This window comes from Lissotriton vulgaris, chromosome 12 (genome assembly GCF_964263255.1).
Source record: "Lissotriton vulgaris chromosome 12, aLisVul1.2, whole genome shotgun sequence".
Classification (NCBI taxonomy): Eukaryota; Metazoa; Chordata; class Amphibia; order Caudata; family Salamandridae; genus Lissotriton; species Lissotriton vulgaris.
Genome location: NC_141700.1, coordinates 163274034 through 163293566, shown reverse-complemented (window position 1 = coordinate 163293566; position 19533 = coordinate 163274034). Strand labels below are relative to the sequence as shown.

At 43.3% G+C, this 19533-nt stretch overlaps 1 protein-coding gene across 2 annotated transcripts in view; it reads right to left on the bottom strand.

Annotated features, from left to right (window-relative positions):
- Positions 1-19533, bottom strand: part of GNAO1 (G protein subunit alpha o1) — a 687967-nt gene that overhangs the window by 295020 nt on the left and 373414 nt on the right. For both annotated transcript variants that reach the window (XM_086947686.1, XM_086947687.1), the window contains exon 4: positions 6216-6376. In XM_086947686.1, coding sequence (XP_086803812.1) covers positions 6216-6376 — 161 coding nt within the window. The remainder of the gene's footprint in view (positions 1-6215; positions 6377-19533) is intronic.

Genomic DNA, 19533 nt, shown 5'->3' with positions numbered 1-19533 from the left:
AGCTCTTTAAAACATCAATAAGCCCTGAAAATTCAAGAAGAAGCATTCACCCACGAACAAACGCGACTCTTCTAAAGGACTTTAAACTCATTAATTAACAGTAACATCTAAAGGTGGACGAACTGCTACTTGAGAAAGGAGAGATGACTATTGATTCTGTCCACCAGACTTTTGCTGTTTTGTATTGTTTAACCAAGAGTACATGTGAGTATATGAAGTGAAATCCACAATTCTCCCCTTTTAATTACCAGCAATACTTGGGATGTACAGGAATAAAAGTGCAGAACAGTCCTAGTGTATGGTACCTTGAGATCGAATTTACAGTATAGTAGGAGCACAAATATAACCGCATAATTCCACGATTGAAGAACCAGTTGCATCCCCACCAGATGCCCAAAAGAGTCTCCATAGAGCCACGAGGGCTTGCACAGAGGCATTTCATCATCTTGATCCTTTGTGCTGCTCAACGTCAATGCATTAGTCATAATTAATGAACAGGAAAACCGCTTTAGAGTAGCTTGTGTAGGCCTGGTACTAGCTGCTGCTATCCCTCTGCTCAAAGCAGACAGCCAGACATAGGGAGCCAAGCACGGTGCAATTCAAAGCAATGTAGTCAGACAACCTTGTTGGGGAAAATATATATCTTTTACCTGTGAATTTTTTTAATCGACTGCTTAAAATGGAAGGAGACGTGATATTCGTACAACGATGGTGGAGGAGGTAAGAAAATGCCTTAAATCCACATAATTTTGTAACAGCTCAATTAAAATAATCTAAATGTACCGGCTTTGTGGATTATCGAATTTGTTCGGCCATTAGTAAAAGCTGGAGCTTAATGGTACAGAAGAGAACAAAGATATGTCTGCTTGCTATGTACACCCTTTAATCATATGGTTCAACACGTAGGTGACCTCTCCGAGGAATAAGTGGTAACAAGATGCGGTTTATTAGTTGTTCAAATGTACTTGCGCTGGTCTCATGTAGCGTATCAAGAAACTGATACATGCACTGTACTTTGTTTTTGTCCTTCCTGGTTTGTTTAATAAAAAGATTTTTTAACAAAAGATATACCTACTTGGATACCGGTACAAGTCTTGGATGTGGCTACTACAGACATAAAATCTCATCAGAGAGATTCACGTCTGGTTCCGGCTATCTGTGTAGGTGCAGAGTACAGGAGCAAACAAGAGGGTCTGCTGATGTACTCTGCACGAGATGATGAGGTGGAGCTGCCTTAACAGTTACCCCCCACCAAGCTCCAGCGCACCAGACTGAGCATGAAGGTCAGTCCAAATTCAATAATTCTATATTACGAGTGTGCTTTTGGCAAAGCGGGTGCAGCAGGAACTGAAAATAACCACAAAGAGTATCTAGAAAGTGACTCATTTAGATAGAGCAGGGCTTGTTTACCCCAGTGTGTAAGAATTTAGGTACCACCAGTAGTGTTGTAGCTCTAAGAATCATATGTTCCAGCACTTTATTGCCTTTAACTATAGCTACTGCCAAATTTTCAGGATGGGCGTGGAATATCAGACAGAAGTCTCTAGGCAGCTGATTGTTTTCTATTGTATTTTAAGATTGTCTGTATTTTAACACTTGAACATTTTTACCTTGTATTTTTTAAATTGTGAATTCATTTGTCACTACGGCTTACTATGTTTTAAAGTGTGTGATTGTACTTGCTTTTATGAGAAAAAACTCGAATGAAGCATCTTTGACTTGACTTGACCTGAAAGTGACTCATTTAGATAGAGCAGGTCTCGTTTACCAATCTGTGATCAATAGGCACTGGCAAAGCCAAAAGTTTTTGTTTAATGTGCTAACGAATGCAAACATGTTCATGCAAAAATGCCTGTTATATCTTGGCACTATGACGAATCCAGTCAACAGTCAATTCAGTTCTTGGTTTATCGTTAGGCGTACTCCACAGGCAATACATGCAATACGCGTTCATAATTTAACGTGATGCAGTATCCATGCTTCTGACACCCTCTCCAGCTCATAATGTGCTTTGAACATTTATGAAAAAGTTATATAGATTTGTCTGATGTTGCAGGAAGCGTGAATGGGCTTCCTGCTCCAGAGGAGCAAGCCCACGGTATTTCACGGTGCTTTGATAACAGCATGTTTCGAGGGCTCCTTTCCCATTTTTCTGACCTCTTCCCTTTTTTTTATTTTACCTTATTAATTTTCAGGCCCTCAGGCAGCACCACTAGAGGAATAAAATCTGCATTCCATGCTGGCTCAGCCAGTTCCTACTAATTCTAAAACATATCAAAAGAAAATGTACTGAAAATTGGTTGCCTGAGAAACGGCCTACTCCTTAGCCTCTGGAGCTGTATTAACTGCAGCAGTTTCGAAAACTGTATTATTTGTAATGTACCGAAAATCCATTTTGGATGCTGTCATTTCACAAAATGGGACAGGGTATGAATGAGTATGTGTCAGAAAGGGAGGCGCAAATGAGAAAAGATTTCAAATCGCTTTAAGATATTGGTAACAGGTGCAAGATACACCTAATGGATAATCATGACACCCGAGTTTGGGGTAGAGGTCAGGCTGAGCAGGGGGCAAAGGTCAGTAGAAGCTAATAATGTTGGAGAGATTCTAACGGCAAGAGGTGACTCTCATCCCTTTCCATTTTTAGGCGTGGTTTAGACAGTTTTCACTGTCTCACGAAACTCATGTAATTAACAAATCAAATAATTAAAAAGATATAATATATATTTATAATGTTAAAAAAGTCAACAGCCAAAAACACAACAGATCCATAGATAGATCAATCGTAAGATACATAGATAGATCATAAGATCGATAGATCGTAATATAGATAGATCGATAGTTCATAATATGGATAGATGGATGGATAGATAGATAGAAAGCATTCTTACCTATGAATTCTGAGCTTTCACTGACAAGAGAAAAAGGCCTGGCCACACTGTAAGTCATAAATCACAGTACACTACCGCTAGTGCTTTCCAGGAGGCACCCGGGGCAGTGACAGTGGCCAACTGTTCACTAAGAGAGCACACAAGGTGAGCCCCTCCAGGTCACAGGACAGGTCCTGGTCCTCTCACTGTCCTAGCCGTGACACGCTACATCAGTTTACCATCAGGGACAAATAAATGGCAGGATACCCCTTCACATGCAGACGGGCACTCAGGGTAGGGGTGCAGGCCCATGTACCTACCATGCAGGGGACACACCAGTACCAACTTCATGGCATTATTTCACCTTTGAATTCATAATCTATTTCAGGCCTCAAACCGGTTGGCAGCCGCTCGCACTGGTGAATACTTTTCATTTCAGGCTGAGTTTTCCACTTCACCAAAGTGGCGAGAAAATGACTTTGCCACTAAGTGTCCCTTTGAACTTCTACACATTGAAAAGGCCAGGAACCACTGATACCTTGCTGCAAGTGACCAGGTTCTGACTTCTTATTTGAATCTCTAATGGTACTGAAATAGTCCATGAATTAAAGTATTGACAGCAATTCACAAAACTGTCCTGTGTGTATCATTTTTAGTAATCGAAGCATTTACTTAGGCATTGGCCACCCATTTATGTTGCAGTTAAAATAATTTGTATTTTAGTGCATGTGTCACAACCTGTTCAAAAGGTGGATAAGGGGGAAACAGTCAGGCAGTCATGTGTCTGCTTAAGTGGAGCACGCTTTGTGTCAAACCCACAACCAGCCTTTGTGAATTACCAAAAGTACTTCACATTAAGATTTACAAGCCCAAATATAAGTCTTAGAAGATAGAGTGGTACTAGCTAAAAAGTGCCTTAACTGGTTCACAGAGCAGCAGCACTACAGTCACATTTCAAGACGACCTGTGAATGAAGGGGCGCTTTAGAGTAGATTGAAACAAATCTCTGCATTATCTCTGAAACGTTGGCACAACTGAGGATGCCAGTCACACACCAGGGTCACAGTAAAAGGCCAGCAGGGCTGGGTAAGGGGCAGCCACATGACAGCTTTGCCGTTACTTATTTGTTTATGTAGAGCTTTGGAAGGCTGGTGGGGCCAAGTCAGATTAATCAGCACACATCAGGCCGTGAGTGAAACATCTGCAGTGCTGGATAATGTGAGAATCACCTCTGAAATGCCAGCAGGGCTGGGCAAGAATCAGTTGTATGTCAGTTGTGCGATTGAAAAGGCAACAGATTTGGGGAGGGAGTCTCAACCACTGGCCACGAACCCTCATATATGCGAGTGACTCTGCCCCAGCGCTACATGACGAAAATGTTGTATGGCATGATTCTGATACATTAAACATACTTGTTACTAAAATTAAGCAAACCTTTACGTAAATACTCCAAGGGAGCAGAATCAAAGTGCAACCATGTGGGTATAGCGACTGTATTAAGTTATTCGACTTTGGTGGCAATTAATTTTCAAGCCCTGCATTTATCATAGGTCACTCATTTATGCACCCAAAATTATTGATTACCACAGCATGCTTAGTTTTTCAAAAACGACTGGGAGCAGTCTTCTTGGCACTACATATGGGAAATAATCCACTTATAATGTGCATGTATCTTCTCTTTGATCCCCCTCAGGTTTGGTTGACTCAGCCTCACACTGAGCTCCATAACAAATGAACAATGACATTAACTCCACAAAACAAGCATCGGCCTAGGTGAGAAAACACAAACTCATCCTTTTCCTGCAGAAATGTTGGACAAAACCTTATTTGCAAACATTCAAATTTCAATACAACATATTTTCTCTTTGCAGATATTACTCCAATCTTTTCTCCGTACAGTAAAAGAACCCATCTTCGACACAAACTCAATTATGTTAAATGACCGAAAATAAGGTTCGAATTGTCGGATTACCAGACCCATCTGCCTCCCCCCGCCACTGAAGGCCATAGAAAGCTTGATCAGAGAAACATGCAGCATCAAATTCCCCCTCCAGACTATTTAACCCTTTAACTGCTGCCGTCGGCCAACGGTCGTCACGAGCACTACCTCCCCAGTGGTGCGCACGACCGTTGGCCGACGGGCCAGCATTCGTTCTTCGAACGTTCAGCACTGGGCGCTGAACGTTCGAAGCTCTGATGAGGTTAAGATTTCACCTGTGAGAGCAGGTATTTGACGAGGGCCTCCTACGCTAGGAAGAAGATTCCACCAAGAGCTTTCAGGAGCTCCTCTGCCTCTAAAGTATCTTTCTAGCGCACTCAACAAGAAATTCTTTTGTTGTGTAGCAAAACGTGTGAATGAATATCATTTTATTGTTTCAATTAATAAAAATTGTTACAAAAGACCATGAGTAATGTGTACTTCCACGGTCCTTCTTCGACCGTTAATAAAAACAATTTCATTTCAATTAATTTCATACATTTCAACGTCCTATCGAAAGTTGATAAAAAAACAATATCATTTTAATACATTTCATTAGTTTCAGAGCTGCATCAATAAAAATAAAAATAGAAGCCCATGGATACGGATATATGCTCGCGACTTTGGATGCAAAACATGTGTTACATTATTAGCCGCAGCCATTTGTTGAAAACTGCGATGCTCTTCATCTAAAAAAACTACAAAAGCATACATTTGGCTACTTGTGACTGACACTGATGTAACTTGTGTCCAGCGACTGAATAGCTATAATTATACAAATCAAGGTTTTTGTTTTTCCATTCTGTAATACAAACAGGTGAACTGTAGACACCTTTGTGTAGGTGTGCGGCATTACTGGCTTCAGATCAGGGCCTTTCATTTATAGGTATAACACCTAATGGGTTGCAACACTGCTGATAGCGGATTATCAATTTCCACTCAGAATACTTGTTTATATGTCCATTAGATTATAATGATAATATCCAGTTGCTTAATCCTACTGACCAAGGATTGAATTGCACAGCCATTGAAATAAACCAGACACTAAATGTATCGTAAACACACTGAACAGGGAAGCATTTTATTTACAAAAAATATGAAAGTCAAAACTGCAATATGAAACCCAGATGAAGTTAGTCTAACTAAACCTTAAAAATGATGCACTACTACCAACTACTCGGCTGTAACACAATCGCTAACCGCAGCAAGTTCCATCACAACACTTTGCCACAGCGGAATCCGGCACTTTTTTTTATAACAATATGGTAAGTGACTAACCTTTTACAAAATTCTTATTTAAAGCATATTTCATAAATTCTATAAATACTATGTTCGGGGTAAAAAAAAAAAATATATATACTACTTACTATTTGGCAGAGTCATTAAGTTGATATTCTCGGGACCGGTTGAAGCATTCCTGGATTCCGGAATCGGCCCAGAGTCTCATCATGGCGGACAGCAGTTCTGGGGAGAAGGGCTCTGTATCCTCCATCCGACTGACCACGTCACACACCATCTTTGCATCAGCCTGTGAAAATGAGATGTCGTTGTTAACTCACTGTAGGAGACGGATATGCATTCGATGCAAGACAGCCATATTTCATAGCACAAATTTAAGGCAGGCGATGGGTACAATTCTAAAAAGGGACCACTGGGCATTTGATGAATACACATATGAATTACCAGTGGTAGACCGCAGACCCAGTATATACATTTTCTCTAACAAGCATTCTTAAAGGCAAATATTCTCTGTCAGAGGGGGTAACCAATGCCCAAACCCTCGTCTAAAAATTTAGATTCTGTGTAACAAAATACTCGTCTATTGGCCTAAACATGGAGTAATAATTCACCCTTAAAGGTCTATTGGGTTTAACAAGAGTTTTTCATTATAAATACGTCAGGCCTATTTCCTTTGTTGTAACTTTTAATCGTAAACAGATCAGACACATGGCATCTGATTGAATTGCAATGAATTAATCTGGCCTCGTCACTGTCTTGTCACCATAACCTACTTGGGCATACTGTTGCACTTAAGCTTCCCCACAAGGCCAGTGGCAAACCGACATGAAATTGCAAATATGCAAAAAATTATAGTTGGTAAAACAAAACACCCCCCTCCTAAGTGGGATTAATAAGGATTCTCCTAGTACAAAACTTGAGTTTGTCAGAGAAACTAACATACACCAAAATCATTGTCTACTATGGTAATATGGGAGGTTCCATGTGTGCAGGCTTTACCACAGAGTTTTAACAGTTCACCTTCTGCCCTGTTAACTTTAACTTTTCATAACAGACCAGACCATGGGCCTCTGACAAATGGCATCACTGACTTGCCATTAAAACCAATCCAGCCCTACTCTACTAAACAGAAGCTTTCCAACCAAGCACAGAGTACTACAAACACTCTTCCAGTTGAAGCACACAGCTTACACTCAATAAAAGGCTGTAGTTCAGGATCTCAACATATAGGAGAACCCTCAGCCCTCTCCAATCATTGCTTCCTAAAGTTATTTTTCTATTGGTCACACCAGCCCTCAACAGCAGGCCAAAGTTGACACATTGGTTCAATGTTGACTGAAAGCCGAAGAGCTCACTGTGACTGAATGTCTTCCCTGGCCCAGTTCAAGTATGAATGACTCGCCTCGGAGTCCGATCTCACGGAGTCTCGAACCCTTACAGTCACCAAAGTACAGCTCTTTGGAAAACTTAAGAACAGTGTATAAGAACAGACAGGACATTTCTGCAGCTGTGAAAGGAATGGTATCGTTTTCAGAAGAGTTTTATTTATTGGAGAAGTTTTATATAGCATGAACATGACCCATCAGGGTATCAAAGCGCTGTACATATAGCAGTCAAGTCATACATACGGGGAAAAAAGAGCAAATAACAGGCAAGAAGGAATACGGGAGGGCCTATCCCAATCGTCCTGGCGGATCCAAAATCCATTACCTCCTTAGTCTTCGTTAGTAGCAATTTTAGGTATTTTATTTTGATGGTCTACAGAAGTAGAACGTGTATGTGCGTTTGTGAATTTAGAGACAGCAATCCACCCAACCTTTGCAGAAAGGCATTAGTGCATGGAGAACATCCTCGCTCCCATTAAGACACATTAAAACAATTACTGAGGGAGAAATGACAAATTGCTCTGCAACTGAAGAGCACAGTCTGTCTCACGGTTTCAAGTCAGTAAGTGGGTGGCAGCTCGTGACAACAAGGCTTAACGTGATTCCACCTCTAACTGAAGCACAATGCGTCAACAAGCTTGGAACAAAGGCAAGCAAATACAATAGTCTAAAGAAGCGAACGCTTTCTGAAATTCTATGGAAACGGGTAAAACCGTCTTAGTTGAAACACATTGGAATACAAATTTAAAAGGTAACGCCAATTAAAAAGATAATACTTTTCCTATACCAAATTATCATCATCATGAGTTTGGTTTCGTACAGGGGGGATTCTTTACATTTTTTTTTTTTTTTGAAAACCTTTATTGGTGCATCCACAGAAATACAAATACGGGCCCACAACCCTGAGGCCGGCCACGAAAACTGGTTGAGCACAGGTGCAAGCAATACGAAGGCGCAATAGCACGGCAATATCAGAAAATAATTAGTCATCAGTTACACTGGAGAATACTGGCCATCACGCCTGAGGAACAATGAAGGTTAATTTAAAAATTTTTAAAGTCTAGAAATCAATGAAGGATAGGTGCAAAGAAGATCCGAGTCCGTACTTTAGTCCCACATGAGTAGGCAGCAGGAATAGTAGCAGCAGTTACACGAAACACCCCTTCCGAGTGGCAATACAGTAGAAAAACAAAGCGGACAACAGGAACCACGCTCGTGCCACTCCCAGCGCCGCCCACTCCCAACCATCCTCTATCAAGACCCAGAAAGGAAAACAGTGTAAGAAAGCGCAGAAAATAGGAAGAAGGCCCATAAAAATCAAAAAGAAAAATAAATCTACCCCCCCACCCTACACCAATGCGGAGGCTACGGCCTACCCCCCCCCCGACAATGTGCCTGTCGCCCCATAAAGAACCCGAAATGCAGTTCACGGAAAAGAAGAGAAGAAAGAAAAAGAGGAGAAAGATAATAAGAGAAGCCAGAAGAGAGGAGAAGAGTCAGCAAGAAATGCCGAAAGAAGGAAAGAAGAGAGAAAAGAAAAAGTCCAGAAATGCACGGTAGCACACAGGGAGAGAGAGAAGATTACACTCCCCTACTACTCCCAGGAAAGGGGAAAAGCGGGGAGGAGCCCACCCCTCAACCGAACTCCCGGCTTCCCTCACCGACAACGCCTCCGGCGCCATACCCCACACCATGACCAAAAACTGTATTCCCAGTAAGGCAGTAGCTGTAAGACCCAGTATCTCAGTCCAGCACAAGCTCACCCCCCCCAGCAGGTGAAATAAACAGCAGGAGAAATCGACAGTACTGTGCAGGAGCCAATCAGAACATTAAAGACTAACCAACCACTATCATAAAACATGGTCCAGTCCGGGTCTGCGCCAGTCGAGCCAATCATTACAACCACAGACAGTCCATCAACCCTGTCCGGAACGATAGAATTCTTCCAGGCCCTTCCATTGCTGCGAGACGTCTTGGACCAGGACAAAGAAGCAAAATGGCCGCCCACAAAGAGAGGGGACCGTGAAGCCTTCATGCGCCACAGGGTCCCAAACAGTGCAAATGCATACCCCAGGGGCTCCACTGATAGGGACAGCGAAGGGGACAGGTGACGATGCAAAAGAGCTGCCAGGCACCGGTGGATAGTCTGTAGGCAAAGTCGTCACGCCGATAGCAAGGGGTACTCCTGCAACTGTAACTTCATCGACAGTCAGACTCGATACTTTGTAGCCAGGAGAATACCCCACCGCCCTCTCTGTGGTCGGTAACATTGTATCCCCTCCAAATTGAAACAGGGGCGGCGGGGGTTCATCCAGTCGAGATCGCGCTCTGCCTGGCAGTGCTTCATCGAGCCTCCGGGCCAGCGTCCGGGCAGTGCTCCGCATTTCAACCTTCAGGGCCATGAGAGCGGCCAGGATGTCGCCAAGGGTCGGGTCGCTCCTAGTCAGAAGCCGGTCCGCGTTGTCCCCCCCGTACACCCGATGCGGCCACCGGCCCCGGGGCGCGTGGGTCCCCAGCCATTGCAGACCCATTATCAACTAGCGCTCCGGCGGTGAAAACAGGCGCCATGTCCTTGCCCGCTGCGCACAATGAGTGGTGATACCAGGGGAGAGAGCGGCCGCTGGAATTGCAACAGTGTAGCCGCCGGGGAAACTCCGTAAACAAAGCGAAGGCAGCACAGGATAGGAGTCCTCCACGTTTCCCGGGGGTTAGCAGTCGTCCACTACGGGGAGACGCTCCAAGATGGAGTCCGCCCCTGCCTCAAAGGGGTGGCAGGGGGGGAAGCTAACCGTGGGAGGGGGCTCCAGCGTCGTCCATGCCTCAAGTTGTGCGAAATAGAGTCCGACCCAGGTGGAAGGGCCCGACTCCTGTCGTCCGAGCAACGCTCTAAGCCCCCGTGGTCTGCAGCGTCTCACCAGCTCGTCTCCCCATCTGAGTCTCTCGGCGTCCAGCGGCGGCCATCTGCGCAGGGTACAGGGGGAAGCGCCGGAGGTCAAAACACATCGAGTCCAACACCGATTCCGCCGGCAAAGGTACCAAAAGGACACCAGTCAGTTCAGCGTCAGCATTCCACGGTATTGGGACGGCGCCGGGCAGGAGAAAGGGTCAGGATAGTCAAAGAAAGCCAGACGGCTTGCGGAGCCGGGAGTTCAAGCGTCTGTCCCGTCCGCCATCTTGGCTCCTCCCCCCGATTCTTTACATTTTTGATCCAATTCTCCACTACTTAAAACACTATAGGAATGCCCCTCGTCTCTACTCCTATTGGTCCTAGAACTCTCCTCTAACTCACCTTCTAACAGCTTCTTCACTCCATAGTAAACATTTTTCACTCACAAGCCTGACTACACCTTGTATCTCCACTTTGCAATGCTTGTTGCTGGCTACTAGGATAACACTTTAGAAATCACACACATATACTATCAGATGTAATCTGCTTATCAGGACCTTTCAGTAACTTCAGCACGCTTCCCACCATCCTAAGTAAGGGAAAACTGTTTCCACCATCCCCATTTGACACAGGTTTACAAATGATGGTTCCCATCTCAGAAGTTAAGAAATGAGGGGCCTCTTATTCGATAAATAAGTTTAGGGTCATGTAATAAGTTGTGGGTTGAAACAAGTCCATGGAGCTCTTGAAGAACACTGCAGCGTACCAACTAGATCCTCAATTTATCCAGTGAAATCTTCCCAAAAAGATTTTTACACACCATTTTTCACAATGCTGAATTTGTTCTGCAAAAGAAGCAGGGTCTTTCATTATGTTCCCACAAACTGAGGTTAGAGATTATAATATTACATTATTTTTTGTTGTTTTGCCTTGTATTAGTATTGACGAGCAATTAGTGCTTTTATATTGTAAATCTTTTTTTATCTCAGTTTTGCTTTTTTTTACTAGTATAACTGATTCTTTTTTTAATTTCAGGTGAGGTCTAAAAACAAATACTTGATTGGCTGATTACCAAAAACCAGCAAACTAGGTTGGAGAGTTGGTTCTTGCTGCATCCGTGCTCTGGCACTTACCAGATGCATCGAAAACAAGCTCCTAATGGCACTCATTGCCCTCCCTGAATTCCCAACAGAAAAGATGGCTGCCACTCGTACAGCCGTGTTCAAGGCCTCGATAGGCCAGCAGACTAAAACGTACACTTAGAGAGGGAGCAGAGGCTCTGAGCAATGTGGGACACCACCAGCAGGCAGCCCAGAGGAGAACATCCCTGCCCCTCAGTTGGTTGATTCTTCATATGAGTATAGGGTGTAGTGGTGCGCATGTTCCACCTCCACACCCAACAAAGGGAATGGGTGAGTGAGGGCTGTAGTCCTGAAGCGAGAATAAGTGAGACCTCAGTCCTCTAGCAACTGCCAAAAGGGGCCACAGGAATACTGTCCTAAAACCACCAGCTACCACTGCTGAACAAGGAAACCGAGCATCTCATGAAGCATTGACTTGTAGTGATACAAGATCCTCATACACCCTACAGAAGAGGGTGCAGACGGGGAGCTGAAAACACATAAATGTGGCACCCAATCAGTGCAAGAAGCAAAGACTTGTCAGTGTGGCTAGGTATATGCAGTATTTTTTTAACTGAACAGCACACATGCACAGTAACTAATATTCAACTGAGATGCACACTAACACGGTTAGATGCAGGTACTACCCACCTCCCCCAAAATAAGCCAGGATTGGCCTTTTTTGGTTTATGCAAACTATGTGATAATCTATGGTTGAGAACGTGAAGCTAAAATTTAAGACTATACGAGATCTGGTCAATATTTGGCGCTCTATTTTGGTTAAATGCAAGACCTCTAATTTTCATCATAAAACCCCATTGTGGTTTAACCCGGGCTTACCTGAAATATTCCATGATCAATGGGCCTGTAAGTGGTTAGAAGTGGGTATTAAAAGCTTGGGAGATCTGTTTGATTACAATGGATTTTACTCCTTTGAACAATTGAAAGCCTGCTATAACATATCGGAGGCAGCCCGTTTTAAATATTTTCAAATAAGAGACTATCTGGTACGAAAACTAAAACTAGTGAAAATTCAGGATTCAAACTTATGGGATTGTATATACAAAGAAAATGATAAAGCATGGATTAGCTTAGGCTATAAAATTTTTATTAGCCATAGAAATGATGACTCTGTAAAACTTGCTGAAAAATACACTAGGAAACTGGGAATTGCAGTGGCTCCTAATTTAATTACTTCTTCATTAAATAGCCTCCACCGATCTATACACTCCTCTAATTTGAAACTACAACTATTCAAAACTATATGTCAATTATATTACACACCGGAAAGGATTCTTAGATGGGCAAACAATAATAATTTTAATAATGAGCGTACAAAATGTCCAAAGTGCAACATGAGTGCTGCAGATATAACTCACATGTTTTTTTCCTGTACACAACTAAGTGAATATTGGAATGATGTGATGGAAGTTATATCTATGAAACTAGATCGCTCTATTGATTTGACACCTGTAGACGTGCTTGTTGGCTATTCTGGGGGGGATAAAACTAACATTGATTTACTTAATATCATACTGGCATGCGCGAGATTAGTAATAGCAAGGACTTGGATACAACATAACCCGCCGACAGTAATGGAATGGTGGAGCCTGGTTAAGGAAATTTATCATATGGAATCTGCTTTAGCTTCAACACGGGGGATTCAGGCTAAGTTGAAAGTGGAAAGGATCTGGGGATTGATAATGTCATGATACCTTCCTTTTTTCTCTCCCTTTGCTTCTTGTTATTACTGTTATACCTTCATTTTGAAAATATGCTTTACTTTGCGGAGAAATTGATTATGATCGCTTTGCTTTCTTTCTTGGAAATAATGAATTTACTTTGCTTATTTATATATGTACTTTTATGTACTTGCCTCACGAGATGCAAATAAAAATCTTTAAAAAAAAAAAAAAGAACGTGAAGCTAATATCTTAATGGCTGTTCCAGGCATCAAAGAATATTAGCTTTATACTGGTAATACAGTATTTTGGCGATTCCTCTGTATAACAATACCCTACGTTCAAGTGGTGTCTTGCCAAAATATGTATCTTAGAATAGCGTTCTAATAGTCTGGGGATAGGCGATCTCTTGGGTGTCACTGCTGGGCGTGGCAAAGCTTTCCTGTGCAGGCGCAAAATTAACAACGAAGCTGAGAGGGTTTTCCCATAGGATCAAACAATGAGCCCTATTTCCCCGACAAGGAATTGACCGGATTTAAAATGGAGGCAAAGAGAGCAAAGAAGGAAAAAGGAGATCTCCTACGGTTTAATCTGAAGTAAATTGACAAAGATGAGGTAGCTATGGCAGGGTTAAAAGGGAGGTGTCTGGAAATATCCCATAAAAATGTGGCTAGCCTGAATATGAAAGTGGATTCCTTAGAAACACACCTCGAACCTCTCAATGCAAGGTTGTCATTGATAGAACCTAAATCGATTACATTAGAGAAGGGAAAAGTAAGTGATGGGTGGTAAATATGATGTTGTCTAAAGTAAAGATGAATGTGATATGCTCCAGCAATGCAGATCATCTCTGACCAACCAGGCAGAGGTCAAAGAAGGGAAACTTGAGAATTTGGTTCACACAGCCATTATCAGGGATCTGGGAAATGTTGCCCCCTTAATGCGGATGTAAATCTTACATCACCACTCTCAACAACAAAATGCAAGTCTCAAAGGCTCCCAATTCTATTGAGTAGGCATTTTAGGATTCCTGTGAGAGGGCTGAAAGGATTGCAAGACTGGTGTGCTGAATTGTACTAATTTCAAGACCCAGAACTCAAAGTTGGGATCCTGCAAGAAGAAGCCATAAACAGAAAGCTGAGATATGGTGGCCACAGAATTTTGTTACACGTGAATTAAAAAATGTGGCAAATATAGCAGGAAAGAGAATTTCGAGCATTGCTCAGCAAGCTTCTTACCACGGATGTCCAGGCTAGGGTGTTGCTTCCTGCAAAAAGCAAGCAGGAGAAGAAATATTCTAGCACTGCAGAGCAAGCTTCTGATGGAGGTCTAGGCAAGGGTGGTGTTGGTCTCTGCAACAGTGTTATATATAGGAAGGACTTTTCTGCTTTTCCGCTTCAATGCAGAGGATAGTTCATTGAAGATCATGCATTCAGATAGGCTCATGCAATGATATTAGGAGTGTATGTGATACTGGGCCATTTGACTGGGTGGCCGGGGCGCTGCCACCCGCCTTTGGCAGCTGGCGGACAATTATTTGTGCATAATTTACACTCCTGCCTATTCTGCTCTAACGTGTGTGGGTATACACTCAGTTCTAAGAATAAGTGGGGGTAAACCAGGCTAAGGTGCACGTATATTCCCTGTTGATAATTACTTTCAAGTGTCTATGTTCTTTCATTATTGGCATACATACACAAAATTGCTGGTTAATAAACAGTCATGCAGCAGAGTTTCCAAAGCAGACCGACAACTAAAGCAGTCCAACATCTAGTCCCTGATGATACAAGGCATGTGCTGTTACACACAACATATATCCAGGCTCGCACATCTGTGTGATCCACTTCATATGGAGAACATATAAAACGCCCACTAAGTTTCACAAAACAGACTTATCATACCAGGGGGGGTTTAAGACTCTGTGCCAGTATTTTGGATAAAGTTTATGGAAACATTGTCAAGTGTTTTGTGGACTAAACTAACCTACATCAATCACCCATGGATGCCATATCTGTGTTATTGGACCAGGAGACCTGAGGGGTAACATATTGCTAAGCCTCTATGGACTACTTGGTCACAGGCAAGTAGTAAAGCAGCAGGTGCAAGCTCGGAGACCTCAATAAAGGAAAGGTTGCGATATACTTAATTAAGGCTGACCATGTTCCATTTTTACTCACGTTTACGTAGAAGTGCACAAATAAAATAATGCACTACCCTGTTTTTGTTTGTAAAAACTAACAAAGAAATTATGAATCCTACTAAGTTAATCTCCATTCTGTCAGTCAAAGCTGTGATGCCAACATGATTGAAGCATGCAGAATTTATATTTAAAAAAAGGACAAGCCTTTCTTAGTTAGCTGTAGATTCCGTGAGGGGGGTTGGTGGTGGTGGTGGGGCAGGGGTGGGGATTGGGGGGGGGGGGGGGGTGGGCTTGTGCGTGTGAGTACATAATATTCAGTTAAAATAATTGTGGAGGTACACTAATTGGCAACACTTGTCGCAGAGCATAAAAGAAATATGGATAAACAGAGACAGACCATGAACCAGGAGCCCTAACTATAACGGCGTAAAGGATTAGATTTGTTAACTATGAGACAAGAGAGGAAGAACAAGAGATGTGGACAGAGTTCATGGTCTATTTGGCTAAATCCGGGGATGACACCTGCATACTAAACATTGATCTGGCAGGCCAAATGCTCTACAATGGGGGTCACAACAATAGAAAAGCAAGGTTTAGGAGTTATGAGTGCCTGTACACTGTTTTGAATTAGGGTAGGAGACCTACCTCCAGAATAAAGTTTGTCCTTCTAGGTACTCCTAATCCTATTTTAAATCACTCCATCACATCTACACAGTTCTGGCTCCACACCCGCACTTCACCAAACGGCAGTTGGATAGAAGATCTCCGACAAAGTGCCCCTACTTTAGGGAGCCCGTTGGGTATTGCACCGCCGACCCAACGAGGAGCAGCCCGAATGATGAAGCATGACACCTCAAAGGGTGTGTGAAGGGCATTAAGATCCAACACATGGATCCCTATCTATGTCCTTCCTTGACATAACGGGACCTAGTCACTCGGGACTCCATTAGCATTCTTTCTAGAGGAACAGCGCAATCTATTTTTTGAAGACATTTATTGAGGCCTTCTTTTGTGCTGGACCCCCCATTCCTGACTGAGTAGAAAAAAGGCCCTCCGTCCCCCTTCTTGTTGTATAATGACCGCTCACAGGAACACATACATTTTATCTGTACGCTCTGCCCCGCACTGTATCTCTTCATGTATTGTGACACTCATAGGCATACATACCACATATGCATTCAACCTGCACACACGGTCTAGCACTGTATACTTTGAGTACTGTACCATAGCCAGATCGACATGCGCTAACCATTTAAAATGCACACGCTGCACAGTACTACATCCTTCATGTACTCTACCGTTCGAAACACACATAAACCCAGCATGCACACACGGCACAGTACTGCACAATCCTTGTACTGCACCCTTCCCAGGCACACATACACCAAGCGCCAAGACACCACTCCTGCACTGCGCAGCACTACACAACCACCTAATGTAGCTGAGGGTTGTGTTAAGCACACAGTGGCAGAAGTTTTAAAAAGGGGAGTGAGCCTGCAGGCCTCACTCCAATGACACAAGGGTAAAAAGGACCTGTTCACTCCCACTGATCACTACACTGCATGCTGCCATCACTGTGCTCGTGCTGATTAACTCCTGGTGAAGGCAGTAGCCTTCCATCACTATGAGGGTAGCGCTTTGGGCGCCCCTCCTGGTCAAACAATACCACAATCCATGAGACTGGCCTTAGTCATGGCACACATGCATGAGCCGTGTTTGCCTATGACAACAAAAATCACCATTACGGGTCTAGACATCAGCACAGTTCGACATTGAGGGCAGGGGTGCGCATCTATCACAAAATAGAGAACTTTTCTTTCCCAACAACTATATTATGTTTATGCTACCCGTGCTTCACGGACATTTGAAATGCAGTTCCACAAGTTTCCCTCCTATTGGTCAAACCAGAGGTACCTCTTCTAATTAAACAAAAGTGAAGCCAATTAGTGTCCGTTTTTTCCATAATCACATCTGCCACCATTTCAACCAATTACAATAGGACCCTATGTTGGAACCAATTGATTGGCTCCTGGCAATCATATTGGCTGAGGCACACACCGCTCGTGTTTGGCATGAGCACAGCAAGCTTGGCACGGTGGTCACCCGGCCACTGAGGGATTTCGCCTATTGTTCACATCTGCTTTCAGTCCATGGACAGCAGCAATGAATCTTCTGAAAAAGGATTCACCTGGGCCTTTTGTTCTTGCTACCGTGCACTAGAACAATAAAAAATGCCCAGCTCTAGTTACATACTGTTGTCCATTGATAGAAAGAAATAAACATATTTTAAGGTGCTGACTTGTAGCAGTACACCACTGGTGTTAAAAAGGCTGATGTACAATTAACATAGCAGTAATTGTGGTATCTAAGATCAACAATGATATACAGGAACTTAAAGAGTATGCAGCCTTAAAGGTAGGATTAGAAGGCACACACAAAAAATATGACGGTCTTATACCAATTATTAGGATCGATGACAAAGTATAAAAAGCCCCTTTCTCAACACTTTTGTTCAAATATTTTACTTCATATCACAATATAATACTAAATTCCATCATAACCTTTTCGTCTGTAGCCCAGAAGTCCCACCCTACCTTGAGAAGGGCACCAAAAATAACTAGGCTCTCCCAAACTCCACCTCCACCTCACCCCTAGGCTAGCCCTGCATGACAGATGGTAGAGAGCCCCGTGAGTCTGGTGCTGCCAGGCTAGACTTTGGAATCCTTTTTGCGAACAGTAATTCGTTTTCATATTCTAGGCGCTGTGGTGCATGAAAATCTGAGAGCTACAGGGACAATTCAGCTTCATTTAAAGGCCATCCTTAAAATGTGCAGGTCTTGTTAAATACATCGATTGCAGACTAGCTATCCTCCATAAATACTAAACTTAATTGAGGAATACCGCTAGCCCTGTAACGGGTAATTGGACGGTTTTTACGCAAAATAAAATCAGTGGGTCTGCAGTATATAAAAGAAATTACCCACAAGTTAGAAGTGTAAAATAAATATGACAAATAACATTTTTTTAAGTAAACATAAGACCTGGAGGATTAGTACTGTGGGCTAAAAGAAACAGCCAGGTCTCTTAAATTGCAGCTTTACTGTTAATTTAAAAACAGATGCTATTTTTGTTTGAGCACACTATCAAATTAGGCAATTTAAATTAGCAGCAGCCTATTGTGGGAATAAAAAGCAAACACCCCCAGAAAGGGCATGGCACGCGGGCTATCAATATGTACATTCCTTGCCTAACAAGCAATTAATGCTGCGAATGAAGACTCTTCCCTTTCTATTCTCGCTCCCCGGGCTGCATCTCAAACTGTGAGTGACCTTAGCATCTTCCATCCCTCCTCCGGGCCCAGCAGGTAGGTTTTAAATACTGCCTTCATATTTCATCCCTCCAATGCGCCCCTGACTGGGGCGACGCCATTCAAACCCCCTGCCAGGGTTTTCCATCTGTGCGGAAGCAGGTAAGCGAAATAAGCAGAATAAAAAAAACAAAGAGTGCTGTGCTTCGTTTTTTTTTCTTTTCATTTAACCTTATTTGCTGAATGCACCTCAGAGTGTCCTGGTTCGGCCTTCATGCAGGCGGCCTTTTGGAAACGTGCTGCATCTCAGCCGTGCAATATTGCAGCCGCTTCCGCTGCGTGGCTCCATTGGGACGCGCGCGCAGCTGATGCCAGCGCAGCCTCAGGGCAGCGCGCCATTGTTTTCCACTGTTCAAAGGTCTGCAGTTACAACAATGAATCCCAACTCTAAGCCTTCCACCCCCCTCTTTGAGTGGGTCCCGGATTTACACACTTTCACATTACAAGCAGCTCCTTCGCTAAGGCGGAGGAGCGTCGCCGCACTGCCAGGAGCAGCAAAGAAAGGAAAAAAATATAATGATAATAAGGGAATGTGTTAGACGGACCGGGAGGGTCGGCCGAGATTACGGGGAGAGGTCTCCAGGGAGAGCCGTCTCCAACGACTGTACAGATAAGTAACTTCCCCCCCACAGACGGACACCACACAAGATTGAAGGTTAACGAGACTTTATATGCACTTCTTAGGTTACGTTGATATAATACAAGGAGGTCTGGACTCAGGGGTCCCCTCGGTTCTGATCTCTGGTTGAGGAAAAGGGTAGCGGGACAGTCTTAGTTACCAATGAGTTCAATAGCTCTCAATCCTCGAGCTCGGCGTGGTTGCTGATCGGGCCGTGGAGGAGCCAAGCAGGTCCCGAGATGGAT